This window comes from Ostrea edulis, chromosome 1 (genome assembly GCF_947568905.1).
Source record: "Ostrea edulis chromosome 1, xbOstEdul1.1, whole genome shotgun sequence".
In the NCBI taxonomy this organism is placed as follows: domain Eukaryota; kingdom Metazoa; phylum Mollusca; class Bivalvia; order Ostreida; family Ostreidae; genus Ostrea; species Ostrea edulis.
The window spans coordinates 49,888,088-49,904,781 of record NC_079164.1 but is presented as its reverse complement, the minus strand read 5'-3'; the positions used below and the strand labels follow the sequence as shown (position 1 = coordinate 49,904,781).

Below are 16,694 nucleotides of genomic sequence, written 5' to 3'. Positions count from 1 at the left end.
TGTAACTTGAGCCCAAAACCTTGTCTATTCAAAAAATTAAAGAAAAAACTCAACAAAAAACAAATCTAGAATACTGAGTTGACTAAAGATGAGCTTGATGAGGTAATTGTTTGTGGTCATCTTATGAAATCAGACAGATCTTAGACTGTGCCAAACCATAACATGACAACACACAATTCAAATTTTAAATTATGGAATGGATTCAAAAGGGGCTAAAAATTATGGAACTGTTCATGCCCAAAACAGGGTGCTTAAACAACACTTGACTACCTGTTCATAACCCTAAAACAAAGAAAAAACAGTTATTGATGAAGTGACCCAAAATATCTATCATTAAAATATCATACCAGCAAACAAATATCATTCTTTTAATACATACAAACTAAACTATGCATAAGGCAATTCAAAAGTTCATTGAACTGATAGTGTACCAACAGAAAATTTTCTGCTTGTGCTGAAGATCAAGTTTTCGTGAACCCGCTATACTATCACTTGAATAAACAACCTGGCAAAATCAATATGAGCTCTTCACAGAAAAAGTAGGATTCGCTGATGGATCAGGGTGGTAATTCATTCAAACATTAGTTTTATTGCCCCTGAAGATCTCAAAGCGGAATTATTGCACCAAAATTTTACCAAATGGAAGATTTTTTTTTTAAATTTTAGCTTATAGTAATCTAAAGCTGAAAGCCTTATGCAAGATCAATGAAGTGAAAAGATCAACACTTCCAAGAACAAGAGGCCCATGGGCCACAGAGCTCACCAAAGACACCTTGGCCCTGCTGTCCTTCAGAAGACTTTTTTGACAAATTTTGACCCCATACTATAGCCAAAATCTAGTTCCATGGGGTTACGATTTAAACAAAATGAAATCCCCACAACATGGGGTGCTTAAATATCAACATGGCTAACATGACCTTGTTGCTCTGGAAAAAACATTTTTTTTAAAGATTCCCCCACCCCCTATATTCAAATATTGTAAAATTTGATCCCCAATTTTAGTCCAACCCTAACCCCTGGGTCAATAAAAAAACCCAAAACAATTCACACAACTTAGGAACATTTGCATATTGATATGATCTAGTGTGGCCCTTCTACTATTGAAAATATTTTTTTTCCTTCAAATTTCCTGTACATTCTCATGTGAAACTTTGAATCCCTATTTAAACCCAATCCTAATCAAATATGAATATGCATCACATTGGAATGACTGCAATATAATATGATTAATGATGATGATAGCTGATCCCCCATTGAAGCTCCCATCCTACTCACCCCCTCCCCTGCCCTGGTCATATTTTTTTTTTTAAATCCTTACATACCGGTACATATATGACATTAAAAAATCTTAATCCCTATTGTGGTCCCACTCTACCCTCCAGGGCCATGATCCATGATTTGAATAAACTGATTTGTACTACCTAAGAATGGTTGCATATTAATATGATTAATCATGGCCCTGCTGGTCCTGAGTTTTTTTTCCATTTATTACAAAGTAAGACTTTGATCCAATATCGAGGCCTTATCCTACATACTAGACCATGATTTGAACAAACTGGACTATCAATGGATGCTTGCATATTGATATGACTAATTATGGCCCTGTTCTTCAGAAGAATAATTTTAAAGATATTTTCTAGTATATCCATTCCCTTTTAAAACTTTGATCCCTACTGTGACCCCATGCTGACTCCAGATCCAATGATTCACAATTACTCTGGCTACTGAGCAATGGAAATGAAGTCCTGATTTTGAAACTTATGTGAAAGCTTCCTTAATAAGTGTAGACTTCAGAAGATTTTTGAATGACCCCACCTTATTTTAACAAATTGCTAATTATCTTCCCTTACAAAAGAATGGACCATGAAGTAAACAATTAAGATAGGAAACCCTTTACCTAAGGATACTTTGTGCCAAGTTTGGATGACAATGACCCAATTGTTCTGGAGAAGATTTGAGTGTGGAAAGTTTACAGAAAGATGTATGGAGGGATGGACAACAAACAAAAGGTGATCAGAAAAGCTCAGGTGAGCTAAAAATGACCCTTCATTTCTGCAAAGAATAGGAGAATAATTTGAAAATTCTGTTTGCTCATTTTATTGTTTTGTCTTGCCTCTGAGGTAATTAGGCTCCTTTTCAACATCTATTATTTAGCACCACATACCTTCTTTGGACTAGACTTGTAATTTTCACTGATATTGGGTTCCACGCCACCTTGATAATTGGCAATTCGGTTGAGAATTTGAGAGATTTTTCCTCTTTCATGCAGATCATCCTAGAAGGTACCAAAAATAGGTTTAATATGTTTATTGCATGTATTTGCAAGATATCAAAATGTTCATACACACCACATATTTTTAATAAGGCATAAGAAATAAAATTTAAAATGTTTTCTTTTAGGCCAATTCAACTTAATTAGTAGATTATCATCCAGGGTCAGCAAAAAGTATGGGGCGGGTGGGAGGATTTTATTTTTTAATTTTTATTTTCTGAGAAAAATATTAAAGACAAACAAGTTTTTTCCCCCAACATATCCGCATCATTTAATGGCAGATGGATATCAATCTATTTTCATACACTAAATCCAGGTTAAGCTTTAATTCAAGGATATAACAGAAATATACCTAATTTCTTCAAGATTTTCGTCTGTAAGAACGCAAGAAATTAAGAACACCACATAGATCTATTTTCTTCACGTGGCATTTCACGTTCCTACACCGGAAATGTAAACAAGAAGTGTAAATACCAGAGTCGGACTTCAAAATATTCCGGAAATTGCAAGTTTAGCAAAATAAAAAAATTCAGGGCGGGCCAATTTTTGAGGGGCGGGCGGGGATGATAATCTATCAATTAAGTTGAATTGGCCTTATAGTGGAATAAGTTCTAAGGGCTTCTAAGTAGATATAATCACATAGTGTCTTACTTAATAATTTAGTCATTCTGAAAGAATGTGTTTGTATCTATATGTGCATTTGAGATGGTCATTTAGGACAAAGTAAAAGAGAGGACTTAATCAAAGTTTCATTGTCAAAACCCAAGGGTTTTCCCCCCATTACACTACATGTTGAATGCAGTGTAAAAGAAAGAAAATCCATGGATTCTAACAACGTCAAAGTATTGAATGTTGAGAAAATTCAACCACGATTCCAACTTGTGTTTCACAACAAAGCTTAGCTAATTGTGTTGCTGTGGATTTGTTATTGCAAAAATAATGGGCTAACCTTCCTTTCTCAGTTATTGATACATTCTTGTTACACCCTGAAGGTGTCTGATCAATGTGCCATCTTACGTTATGGCCTTTGACCTCCCAAAAACTTCAAAGGAAATCGAAGCTATTTTGTTTTGATATATAACAAGGGAATATAAAAATATCTACATTTTGTGAACTTTTCCCAAATCTGTGCACCACAAAGTACTGAGATAGACAAATATTTGAATTCCTTCAATAAGATGACAAAATTACACACCTCAAGGTCGCAAGAATCTAATACTTTGATATCAGAGATATTAGATTGCTACAAAAATTATTCTTCTTCTCCAAGTGACCCTGACATCAATTTGTTCTAATGACCTTGGCGTAACACAGGTATGACTTTCAGTTAGAATCAGGACACTTCCTAATGTCATTAGCAACTTCTGTGTGTAGTATGAGCATCTAAGTGATCTTATAACTGGCACATGACTTTGGGATAGGAATGGGATTTACCATCAGTTAATTATTAAGCAAACTCTGCGCCTCATGTGACTGCAGTCTATGCGAAAGTTTTTTGGACCACACAGGACATTCGGTCCTGTGTAATCAATGAACACACAGGTCCGAACCAAATTTTGTCAGTCCAAAAAACCCAATGTAAAAAAGTGAAACACGTGAAAATGCCATGGTCGGCCACTTTTCCAAACCATACGTATTGAATCTTCTCGCAGGCTGTTCAAAAAATCGACTCATAGTCCATATTCTTCTCTTGAGTAGGCCTAACAGCTTTTCTTTTACCGGGGATCGCTCCCGCATAATACTTTAGATGGTTCATGCGGTTTTAATCACATTCATTTATGAATTTGGATTTGTGCAATATTTTTTACTTATAACAAACATTGAAATGACTCAGCGTCAAAATAGTAAAGTTCAAAACCGGACACTGAGACATTGAACATTCCGGTCTGGTGTAAAAAATGATGCATCAGACCTGAGGCACTGCACATCGGTCAGGTCCGACGGTCCGATGTCTTTTGCATAGACTGTGACTGTATACAGCTTCTCTATTCATGAACCATGTTTTCTCTTTGATACCTTGACATTATCCAAATGACCTAGCTTTGACTGGGGTCAGGACACAACTTCATGTCATGAGCAACTCAAGTTTCTGAGCTATGTTGCAAACATATGATAATACACATAGAATGCACAGAGAAATCTTAAAACTTGCTCAAATTGGATGAAGCAAACTCAAGGCTTACAAGGTAAAATGTTTATGGACAGATAGACAAAACCCATCCTAACCCTCATTTGATGCATCTTGAAAGAAGTGATGAAGTACTATCACAAATTCTATTAACTTCCCCATACTAATTCATACAGAAACCCAAACTTACAGCATACAGCTCCATCTGTCGTGAATATGGAGATTCCAATTCATCATTGCTTGCCAAGGGATTGTTGTCAAAGTTTCGGGCGGCATCTTCACCTTAAATAATATATATAAATATAATGAACATCAAAGCATTAACAATTTAACATACTAGTATTTTACAATGTCATATTTCTGTAAACAATGAAGGGAGGTTTTGTTGTCATTAATGGGAATATGACAGATTCCAGCATTGTTGGATAATTAAATGACATGCATCAAGCAATTTCCTTACAATGCTGCAAATTTCCTTACAATGCTCGTAACCGTCATCGCCATGTTACCGGCAGTGAGAACATTAAATGGAACAGCAAAGACAGGTGGTCACAGGATTTTTTTGATTGGCAGAAAATTCCAAAGTTTGTTTCCTTTGGGTTCATGTGATAATTAACTGAACGATATCAGAAAATTCAGTTAGCTTTGAATTTGTTTATACCTATGAACAATACTACACGTAGTTTGTATGTAGTGCTATGGACAAGACCAGTTTGTGTGTGTGTTTATATTCTATGGACAATAGTAAATACAATTGCTGCTTAAACTTCATTCAGATTTTACAATTGATAGGTTTGATGGCAGGCAAGAAATAAATAAATTTTGATAGCTATCTGTGGATGAGATCTATCAATTGCAAACAAAGAGAAATGCATTCTGAAAATGTTGCAATTAGATTTGGGATTGGCAGAGGTTTGCAGTCTATGAACACTCTCGTCTGATGCATTATACTCTGGGCAATTTATCGTTTCAAAAAATATCATAATTTACTTAATACTATAATAGGTGAGTAAATATGTATACACTTGCACATAATAACTCATTGTTTTATGTAAAGAGCAGATGTTCATGACACTTAGCTATGATGATATCAGGATTGGAGATTTATTTTTTCCATTACGCCGCTGTCCAGAATATACTCAGAATTTGTCCCATGTGAATGCAATTCCTCAGCAGCAGAAAATACATTTTTGATGGATCATACTGGTTAATTCAAAAGAATCACTCTCAGCAAGACAAGGCGTGATTCACAATTAGTCTGGCTACTGAGCACTGGAAATGAAGCCAAAACACCACCAATTCCGTGATGCTTTCAAGTTAGTGCTTCAATACCCATGTATGTCTCCAAAATTAACACAACAGCAGTAGCTTTCATACTGAAAGGCCCAATCAACCTCCTAAAGGTTAAAAAGATTGTCAATTGTAATAGTCATTTCAGCATCAGCAGAATTGAGTTATAAAAAGGTTTTTTATGTAATACAATACGTATAAGATGGGTCAATAGCTTGGTGCAATGCTAAATAAACTAAGTATTTGAATTATTTCAGTGTAGACATTTTACACCATTATGAATTCATTTTCCTGTTGGTAAAAAAGTCAGATCTTTGGATGGCTTATGCAGTGATATGTACACAATAAAGAGCAGTGTGGTGTGATGGTTATAAAAGTCTGCCCTTGATTAGATTTAAGTGACCTCAATATGAAATAAATGTTATATGCACAATAAATAAAACTCATGAACATGTTACATGTTTATGATTATCAATAATTTCTTAAAATTCTCTAAATTTCTTTGCAATATGCTTGTTTTACAATAATATACCTTTGAAATTATGTCACCATTGATACATTTTATTCACATCATTTTTTTTTTAATTTGTGCCATTATACTGCAAATCTGTGATGGTGAAATCATGCAGACCATATTGATACTCAGAATTCTTCTAACAAAAATCTCCATTTTCTACTGCTACATATTTTGCAAAATATATATGATTATATATATATATCCACCACTTTGGTGACATCAAATGTCATATACTCAGTACTGATAGGTCATGCTACACTGGCAACTAATACCCAAAGAAATGCATTATTTTCTGATGTTTGTAAAGCTTGGACATTAAATCATTATTTTCTTTAAATATCTATTTTGCTAATAACACAAAACAGTGTGCACACACATTGAATAACAAGTGTTATGATAATTTGCACAACTTTATGTTATTAGCTTAATATATGTAAAAAAAAAAAATCTTTTAAATTCTTATAATATCTATATTTTCTCCAGAAAAAATATTTTGAAATTTGGCACCAATAGTCCATGAATGTATGTGAAATTCACAGAACAGCAACAGATGACAACGCCTACTTTACACCAGTTTTGGATGGTTCTATAACACACTGAGTTATTTTTATCCCCATTTACTTTAGTAGGAACATTAGGGACAAGAATTTTCTGAGTTTTCTTGTGGATGAAAATAAATTTTGCAATGTACACTAATCATTGGATTTTGTTGGGGTTCCATTGTTTGTGTGGATTTCATGGGTATATACCCCTATTCCACTAATGGTGCATGAACTGCGAAGAAATACAAAATTTACATAATGCTTCAACATACAGTGAAACCTTATCCATTGAAAACTGTAAACGTTTAATCTTGACAATCTATGAAAACTGTCCCTTGCAAAAAATGATTCTACAGTAGATAAATGTGAAAATGCAGTGAGATGTATTCACATCTATGAAGCTTTTGTTTTGCTGTCTTAATCAATATCAGCAATTGACATTTTTACACATTAAACAATATGCTTCATGTATCTGATTCAATGCTTTGTTTCCATAGATAAAACTAGAATTGTAATCAGTTAAATAATTTTTCAGATTAATCTTCTGCCAAATGTATCATTGCATGTATTGTACTTTAGATCAAACTTTTGATATATCATTCCAGCCTAGATAAAAAACCAAGTCATTTGATGATAGAATGTTAAATATCAGAAAAGAATATAACTTACACTGATTTTTTGGTATGGCATTTACAATAAACCAGAATCATTTATTGTATAAAGGAAAACATGAGCATCCATGATATACCAAAACACATAAAACTACAAAAACATTTAGTAATATAAAGAGTGTTATCACAGAAATCACCAATTCCAGGCATTTATTCCAGACCGAAGTTCAGCGTTTTCCTGAGATATACTAAAAAGTTCAAAAAGAGATCACAAGAAATTAAGTGGCCCTGCTGGTGGGTAATGTTGTTTAGTAACTTAATAATATCCGTTGTGTGATAATATGCTTTGATATATAATTGGTCTGCCTATGGAATGAATCTATGTAAATGAAATTAAATCATAAGATGTCTATATATGTTATACTTGGACTTTCTTGGTTGAGCAAGACAGTTGGAATATTCTAGACATAAATAGCATATATATATCTATTTTTGTTTGTTTGTTTAAAGTACCATTGAGAATTTTTCACTCAAATTGAATTGTCACCAGTTGTAGGTGTGGTACAACAAATTTAGACCTACGTTTAGCACAAAGAGCCAATTAGCAGTGAGGGTAACTCTTTAACGTACAAATGCCTGCCATGACACGGGATCTCCGTTTTTAAGGTCATATCAGAAATACCTGTTATTCTCACTTCTGAATGCCGAGCGTTTGGCGAAGGAGCAATCACTACCTATTTTTACATCTTAGGTTTCATGTGGCCTATTGGCATGAGCGGAGCTTGAACTCACGACCTCCTGCATGGTTACGAAGCAAACGTTTTACCACTGGGCAACTGCGACCGGTATATATATTGTGAATGACCATGTCATTTAGTATTTCAAAAATTACTGTCTCTGTCACAAAATGTATTGCTGTGTGGGTGTGGGTGGCATCATAGTGACTGTGACGTGCTATGACGTTGTAAAGTAAACAGTTTTTTAGATTAACAAGTAACGATGAAATGACAAGACGTGTTGTTTTCACTCTAGCTTATATAATACAAAACATTTGGTGCCGTGACTATGAGTTCGAATCTAAAGGTTGTCCGCGGCGGACACAAATGCACAATTACAAGAATAGTCAACAAAAACGAGGAAATTGAGGAATGTAGATATTGACGAAATCACCGCAACCATCAAGACACTACATCGGAAACATGAACTGTTGTCCATATTGAACAGTGAAATTCTTGAGACCACAACAGAAGAAGAGATGGACAACGAAATAGAAGAAACAGACAAGTATGATTTAATTATTCAGAAAACTATTTCAAAATTAACGAGATTGTCAAAATCATTGCTTAATCCAAACGCTTCAGTCTTCATGCCCGTGAATTCGAATCTTTATCCAGATAGTTCAAGGAGTTTATCATCATCCGGCATTAACCACTCTTCAAGTTTTCAAAAAATGCCGAAGCTAACTATTACTAAATTCGATGGGAATCTGTTAAACTGGCAGTCGTTTTAGGATTCATTTGAGGGAGCTATATATAGACAAAAATGTCTTGTTAACAAACGCACAGAAATTCAATTATTTGAAATCTCATTTAATTGGTGAAGCAAGTCAGTGTATTGCTGGGTTACAGATAACAAATGCAAATTATCCAACTGCAATTCAGTTCTTATAGGAAAGATTCAGACAAAAACACACTTATAAATACATTCATGAAAAATCTCTCCAAACTGCCCGCTCCTGTGTCAAATACGGAAAGTTTGAAATCATTTTTAATTATGATAAAATGGAAAACTATGTCCGTGGTTTAGAGTCACTGGGAAAATACCCAGACAGTTACGGATCAATATTGGTACCAATTATACTTGATAAACTACCTCAGGAATTGAGACGCAACATAACACGTGATAACGTGGGAGACGACTGGAATTTTCAGATTTTGCGGAAAGCCATACTCCGAGAGTTTACTGTCCAGGATGCTTACAGTTCATCTACTAGTAGTGTGTCTGATGATTTCATGCCTACAGCAGCATTTGTGACAAAAACACATTGCATGCCTGTTCCAAACGAGAGGAAAAATAAAATCACATCAAAACCATATGTGTTTTGCGGTGACATTCATGCCCCTGCATTATGCAGTAAAGTGACCGATGTCAACGAGCGAAAGGCAATAATTAAGGAGAAAGGCCTTGTTTTAACTGTTTTGTGAAACATCATGTTTCCGATTCTAAATCAGAAAACCGTTCACTTTACAACATCAAAGCACGTCACAGTCACTATGACGTCACACACATCCACACAGCAATACATTTCGCGACATTCTCCGGCCACAGAAAGTGCATAGTTAATTAACACAATACATATATTAAGTACATTGTCATTGTTTTCCAAGTAATTCGCGACAGTCTCATTATCAAGTCCAAACAAGTCGTAAATTTGGCCACAAGTTGAATTATATAATGAAACCAAAGCCTAGGTGGAGGGTTAAATTATTGACCAATTAAACAATTAACTATCCACCCCACAAGGAAACATGGGTGATGTGTCACCTAAATAAACACCTAATTAACACAGCTGAGCTAGACCAGGCATTCAATATTCTTCAATGTTATGCAGGTAAGGTCCAACTGGAAATAGTAATACACCGTGTATATATGCTACAACCACTTTGAGAGATCAAGAGTGAAAAACAATGAAATATGTTTTACAGGACCGATTTCATTTTGAGAGATTGAACGTTTGAGAGATCGATAGCAAAGAAGTAGGTACAGTTTCTAAAGTCATCTGGCCTAAAATATCGATGATTTCACCTGGAGCTCAAATCCTGGCATTCAAATAAGGAATAGATTAGCAAACACAAATTTCACTCAGTTTGATCAGCAAAATGATTTGTGTCATAGGACGAGAGCTTGAAGTTGGCATAAAATTGCAAAAATGCCATTTTCAATGAAAATATCCACAAATTCAGGTGGTTTTCTTTTCAAAAAACATACAGCGCACGAGTCGAGCAAATTCATATTCAAGCATATTTTTCATCTTAAAATAATACACAATATATATCATTTTCATTTTGCTCGACAAATGCGCACATCTTTTTCTGAGCAATAATCTGTATGACATTTGACAGTTTTCAGGCTTATTTGGAGAAAAAGGCGGGAAATGTCTTATTCATGAGGTCATAATGCTATCCATTTAGGAATATCATTCTGATTTTGTTAACATAGTATACCTGGCATATATTTTACTTTCTTAAAACGCTTGTTAAGGTTAATTCCAGACACATTTTATAGAGAGAAATTTTTTTGGCTTTTTTATTGTTCCTTGCTTTAAGTTATAAAGAAAAAATCATTTGCTTACTTATATAGAGAAAAAAATTGGGACCGTGTACTTTCACTTCGAGAGACTGAAGTTCAAATCATCGAGAGTCACCTGTATTATCTTGATGTGTTTGGACCAAAATGTAGCATCATCCTTTTTAAGATATACCAATCCCTTATGATCAACACATTAACAATTGCCCTTGTTTAAATTTTCTAATCCCCTCCACCTGGATCTATCCATGTACTTCACATAATCAATATCCCCACAGTATTGCAGTGGAAGTTAATTTCTCCCCCAAAAGACAATCTCGCAATCAGAAATTGACATATTTTGATTTCGCTTATCATTACATGGCAAGTGAGCTGGAAATTGTCAAGAGTGAGAGACATTTCTCTATAGCCTTCTAATCATGCCCCTCTTCTGCATGTGGTGAACCAAAAGACCTTGGACCCCAGTAAACACAATTTTATCCAAGACCCTGATTAGGTCAAAGGCCCTAGATAATATTACTCCTAAATTCAACACTGTCTGTGTTAACACCAGTTGTTATTATTTGCAATAGTGCTTAGCTCCTGTTTACCTTGAGACTACAAATAGTAATTAACATCTAATTTTATTTCTTAAATTTCAGAATTTCTCCCACATATCAGTCAGACTACAGCATCATGGAAAGTACATATGGTTGTTGAAGAACAGACAAAACATTTTCATAAATTGTTTTTAAAAAAGACTTAAAACTTAACATTCTTGTACATTGATTACATGCATCAAAGAAATATAACTGTAACAAAAATAAATAAAAAAATAAAAAAATAACAATACCAGGTCATTGTGCTATAATGCAATAAAGTAAGAAGATAAATTGCACTGTAATAGTTTTAGTTGTTTTAAATCATGATTGGAATTCAGACAAAATTATACTATTTGTGAACCACAAGTTCTCAATCTGCACATCCATTTTGTATTTTTCAAAAGTTTGAGAAACGTATTTGTCAATCCTGTAAAGATTTCCTATTTTACTTTTGGTGCCTGCAAGTGAGCAAGGTTTAAGGGTTGTTTCTTGAATGTAGTAGGTTAGATTGGCTTTGTGATTGCATGTTTCGACATTGTGATGTCATGCTGATGTTTACCGTCATTTAATATTGAGAACATGAAGATTTTCTAATGACAAGAGGCCCATGGATTGTAAATACTTAATGAGGGCTCGTTGTTCATTATAATCACGCAAACAGTTTGCCTGCTTGATGTCCAGGAGTAAATAAGATTTTTTTAAACATAGTGCATTTTCAACATATGATCCAGGGGTCATACATATCACAAATAAGCTCATTATATTGCCTGCTTGACAGACGAAATTTATTAGATAGCAATAACGGGTCATTTGAGTGAATCAACACCATGTTGCAATGTAAATATAAAACAAAACTCACAAAACCTTTCATTTGATCATCAGAAAATCAGGTCTGTGATTTAAGGTCACAATTAAGTGACTAGGAAGAGTTCTTGTACAATTTCGGAAACAGTTTGAAATTTTATATTTTAGTAACATTACTATACTTCATATAATGGCCTGGTTAGCCTAGTAGTTAGATAACCTAATTCGTAATTCAAGGATCACAGGGGCCTATTGATCAATCCAAATATTTTTCTCCCCTTCTTTCCTACAATACCCATATATACACACAAGAGTTGACATTACTTTTTACTATTCCACAACTGGAAACTATCAAAATATATGTTTACAACCCTGAAGCATACTACTACACCAAATCAACTGTTCTGTAATCATTTCATTCTTGACTAGAATTGTTCCATTCCCACACCAAACCATTCCATTCAAACCCTTCGATGTTCCATTCCCACACCAAACCGTTCCGTTCAAACCCTTCAATGTTCCATTCCCACACCAAACCATTCCGTTCAAACCCTTCAATGTTCCATTCCCACACCAACCATTCCGTTCAAACCCTTCAATGTTCCATTCCCACACCAAACCATTCCGTTCAAACCCTTCAACATTCCATTCCCAAGCTAAAGCATACCATTTCTACACCAAACCATTCCTTTCCCATCTAAAACTGTTCATTCTCAATAAAGTATTAGTTCCCTCAAACTGTTCATTCCTGCATGGTCATTCGGAACTCACCTAGCATCACTGAGTCAATGTAGATCAAAATAGCACTCAGAGACATTTAGAGGACAAGATGAATTTTTTGATAAAAAGAACAAGAAATTTGCATAATAGGGATTTTTCCAGATAGGTCGCAAAGCAGTTTCAAACAAAAACATAATTTCATATTATAGGCTTAGTGTAAGTGTATTTAAAAAGTTTTAAATTAATAAAAAATTTACTTATTTTAATGAAATTGTTGGAAAATTAAATTGAATTATTAACTTGCTATAATTTTCAGCTGTTGTCTTCAAGTGTGGGTGTGAATTAAAAAACTTGCTAAAGCAATGGTGTACTACAATATATGGAGCCCACACCTCAGGTGAAATTTGCTTTCTAAAATGCTATCCTCTGAGACTTTTGGTGTCAAATCAGGACTTAACTGAGTACATGTACTGAATGAATATCATTACAATGTACATGTGCCATCAATTAATTCATCACAAATATTGAAACAATGCAGGCACTCCCTTACTGAATTAAAACAATGAAGAACAGTGTACCATGTTTGTAAATATAATTTTTTTTAAAAAAACCCATTTACTGAAAATTTTCAATATCAAATGTTGAATTTGAGGTGTGTGTGTTCATTTTCAATACATTGACTTGAATCACGATAAAATACACAATCATCGTTTATATTGTACTTTGATCTGTCAATAAATATTGACTATCATTTACTGGGCTTAATTTAGATTACAGATATTTGGTAAAAAACCTAATCCTAATATTTACATAACAATAGAAACAACAAAAGAAAACAGGGGGGGGGGGGGGGGGGGGGTGTTGCTCCTTTTCAATTCCCCATACCAGCTGAAAACAGTTATGCACTCACTGGTGACAATTTTATCAAAATTTATACATCAATGAAAAAGCCATTTTGTTTGAATAATGGTAGATAGGTAATTGTTTTATGTGAATTTTAAAATGGTAACATTTTCCAATAAATTATTAGCTAAAACTTTAATCACCCATTTTCTTTCTATCTCTTTTTATCACAAAGCCTTAGACTGTATGTAAAAAGTGCCAAGAGTCTGAAATGTAGAATTTGAAATTGAGATCAAAACGTTCTTTTCCAACTTGACACAAAGCATTCTGTTCTTGACCAAAACCATTCATTCTCCATCTTCATGCAAGCATTCCATTCTCGATAAGAACCTTCCATTATTCTCAATGAAAACCATTCCATTCAAATCATTCAGCATTCGTTACCCAATCAACTGTCCAATCCCAAACCGTTCACCATTCCACTGGTATATAAGCTAGTATGCTTTAGGATCTGGAGCTCTAAAACATCTGTGGTAATATTATCCCAAGTTTTTTTTTTAAGAAACAAGGTAGGAAGTGAATTGCACCCGAAATGTCACAAAAAATTATATATTCTTGAGAAACATCATGTATGACATTTAAGTATTTTAATGAGTTTGACAACTAATCAGAGCAAAATACACCTTTCATACACAACATTTGTTTGGTTTGCCTCGTGTCCTTAATTGATTTATCAAGCCTGCAACAAACCAAGGCATGCGAAAGAGTCAAAGGCATGTATACATCATTAACATCAGATAATCAAATAACATGTATCACTTATACTCAAATGTCATTAAGAATACAACTGAGTACAAAATGATGAAAATTTACTCCCAAACTATAGATATTCAATACTTCAACATAAGGAAGTTGGCAGGGGAAAAAACCTTGTATTTCATAAGGAAACTCAAAGACTGCAGCAATCTTACAGATTTCAGGGCTCGGGATTTTCTAAGAGGGATACCAAATTTGATTTTTGGAAACACTAAATGTTAAATATGACAACAAATCATATATCCAACCCCCACTCCCTCCAAAATGAAAGTTTAGCATACATATATATATATATATTGATTGTTCATCAACGAGAAAACTGTTAAAATGGTTTTAATATCAATTTTTCTGAGCCTTATAATTTCTACTTAAAGCGAAGTAATATAATAATATACTTTAAGCAATTCCAAATAACAAAACAGCTTAATTAAGAACAAAAATTTATTCCAAAATCAATCCTCAAAATGAAACTGAATAATATAAATAGTATGATATCACCCTTAAACTCGGGAGATTCAGAGCAGCGGAAGCACACAATGAAAGGAACCAAATACTTACCATGACTTAATAAACTCTCCATCTATGTCCAATAAATTGTATCAAATTGTCATACTAGAATATCAAATATCTTAAAACAGTCGCAAATTACAAAAGTAGGATATATTGTCCAGTTGAACACGAAAAGTATAAAAATTCAACGACTGTCCAGGAAATTTATACATTATATTGAGATATACAAATGATATGGGGAACATTCAAAACTTATCTATTGACTGGAAATCATTCTACTCATCATGAATATAAAGCTGTAAATGCAATTACACAACATTTCAAAAAAGAAAAAATTATATGAATTTTAAATAAAAATTGATTTGTTCATATATTTGTTCAATATCGGAAATTTATTACATTATAATGTATAGTTACCCGACTGCAATCAATGATTTTCATTTAAGTTTTTTTTATAACAGACACAGCCCCATTGAAGCAATGCAAATACTGCATTTAATACTTTCATATATGATTTCTCATGACAGCATTATGTATTGCATATTCAGAATACTGAACCCAAAATTATGACAATATGAAAAGCTAGCATTCATTTGCTTTCTGCACTGGTAGCCATTTTTAATTACTAAGATGCAAGAAGTTCTTAGCTACAGCAAATATTGCAGATTTTAAAATTCCTGAATCTTCCAGAATTCTCACTCTTTCATCCTATTCAATCTACAAAAATTCATCTGCTTATTGGAAAATCAAAATGTGATACCCTAACATTGATCAAGGGTTAACATTTGCAATCATCATGTCAAATGCTATAATTCTCACTGGAGTTTATAAGTCTACATTGTCCTATCCTCCCCAAAAGAGCATTCATATGCTTCATCAAACACCTAACTTTGTAGAGCTAGCCATTATGTAAATAGATCTAAACTGGTAAGTACAAGGATTCCCAACACAGTATTAATTATTGTAGGAATCGAAACTGACAGAGTCTTGACAACTCTTGATCTGTATATATATGTACACTGTACTTCAGTGAAGGTATCTGAAAACGATTGGTTCCCCTGATACTCAGTAACTTTTCATGCTGAGTCAAACCAATCAATAACAGAGGAAGAAAGTATCAGGCTTGGGTGCATTTTAATTCGACATTTAATTGTGAGGTTTTGGGCTTTTTCCTCCCCTTCTCCGTCTTTCCTGCTTTTCTTTATTAAAAAGCTACGATGTAGTTTTTAGTATGTCAATAATCATAGATCACTTTGCCTGTAAATGAAAGGTTGTGAAGTACATTGCATAAGGAAGATCCTAATATTGTTCAATGCAGCACAATTTACAGATACAAAGTATTACATTAACTTACACAGAAATCCTTAAACACAACTTCCTACTTTTCAATACATTAAAACTTTGCAAACTTAGCTCTATAAATGCACACCCAATATATTATACATCATTTTACTTCCAATTTTTGCTTATATGTATCATTTTGATTCCATTTTCAACATATCATCATACAGGTCAATACTGTTAAATCATTTCATTGAAGAAAAATTATTTTCCATGTTCACTTAATTCGTAATGCACCATGCATGCATTCATTCTGTACTTTATTCATATTATATAGATAGTTCCACCAATCCCTTATTAATATCTTTTTAATTTTACAAATGATTCACAATGGTATACTTGACTTCTTGACATTTCCCTTCAAAACAATACAATATATATAATGATATTACTAGTACTTTGAACCCTCTGCC

General features: G+C 33.7%; 1 protein-coding gene and 1 long non-coding RNA gene across 7 annotated transcripts in view; one reads left to right on the top strand and one right to left on the bottom strand.

The window, feature by feature from the left end:
- LOC125651443 (solute carrier family 12 member 6-like) overlaps positions 1–16,694 on the bottom strand; it is a 68,469-nt gene that overhangs the window by 33,482 nt on the left and 18,293 nt on the right. For all 6 annotated transcript variants that reach the window (XM_056153182.1, XM_056153187.1, XM_056153180.1 and 3 more), the window contains 2 exons: positions 4,591–4,682; positions 2,165–2,275 (listed from right to left, as the gene is read on the bottom strand). In XM_056153182.1, coding sequence (XP_056009157.1) covers positions 2,165–2,275; positions 4,591–4,682 — 203 coding nt within the window. The remainder of the gene's footprint in view (positions 1–2,164; positions 2,276–4,590; positions 4,683–16,694) is intronic.
- LOC125651464 (uncharacterized) lies at positions 5,457–16,422 on the top strand. The gene is made up of 3 exons (XR_007361257.2): positions 5,457–5,716; positions 7,911–8,026; positions 8,112–16,422. It is a non-coding gene; the product is annotated as an uncharacterized LOC125651464 (long non-coding RNA).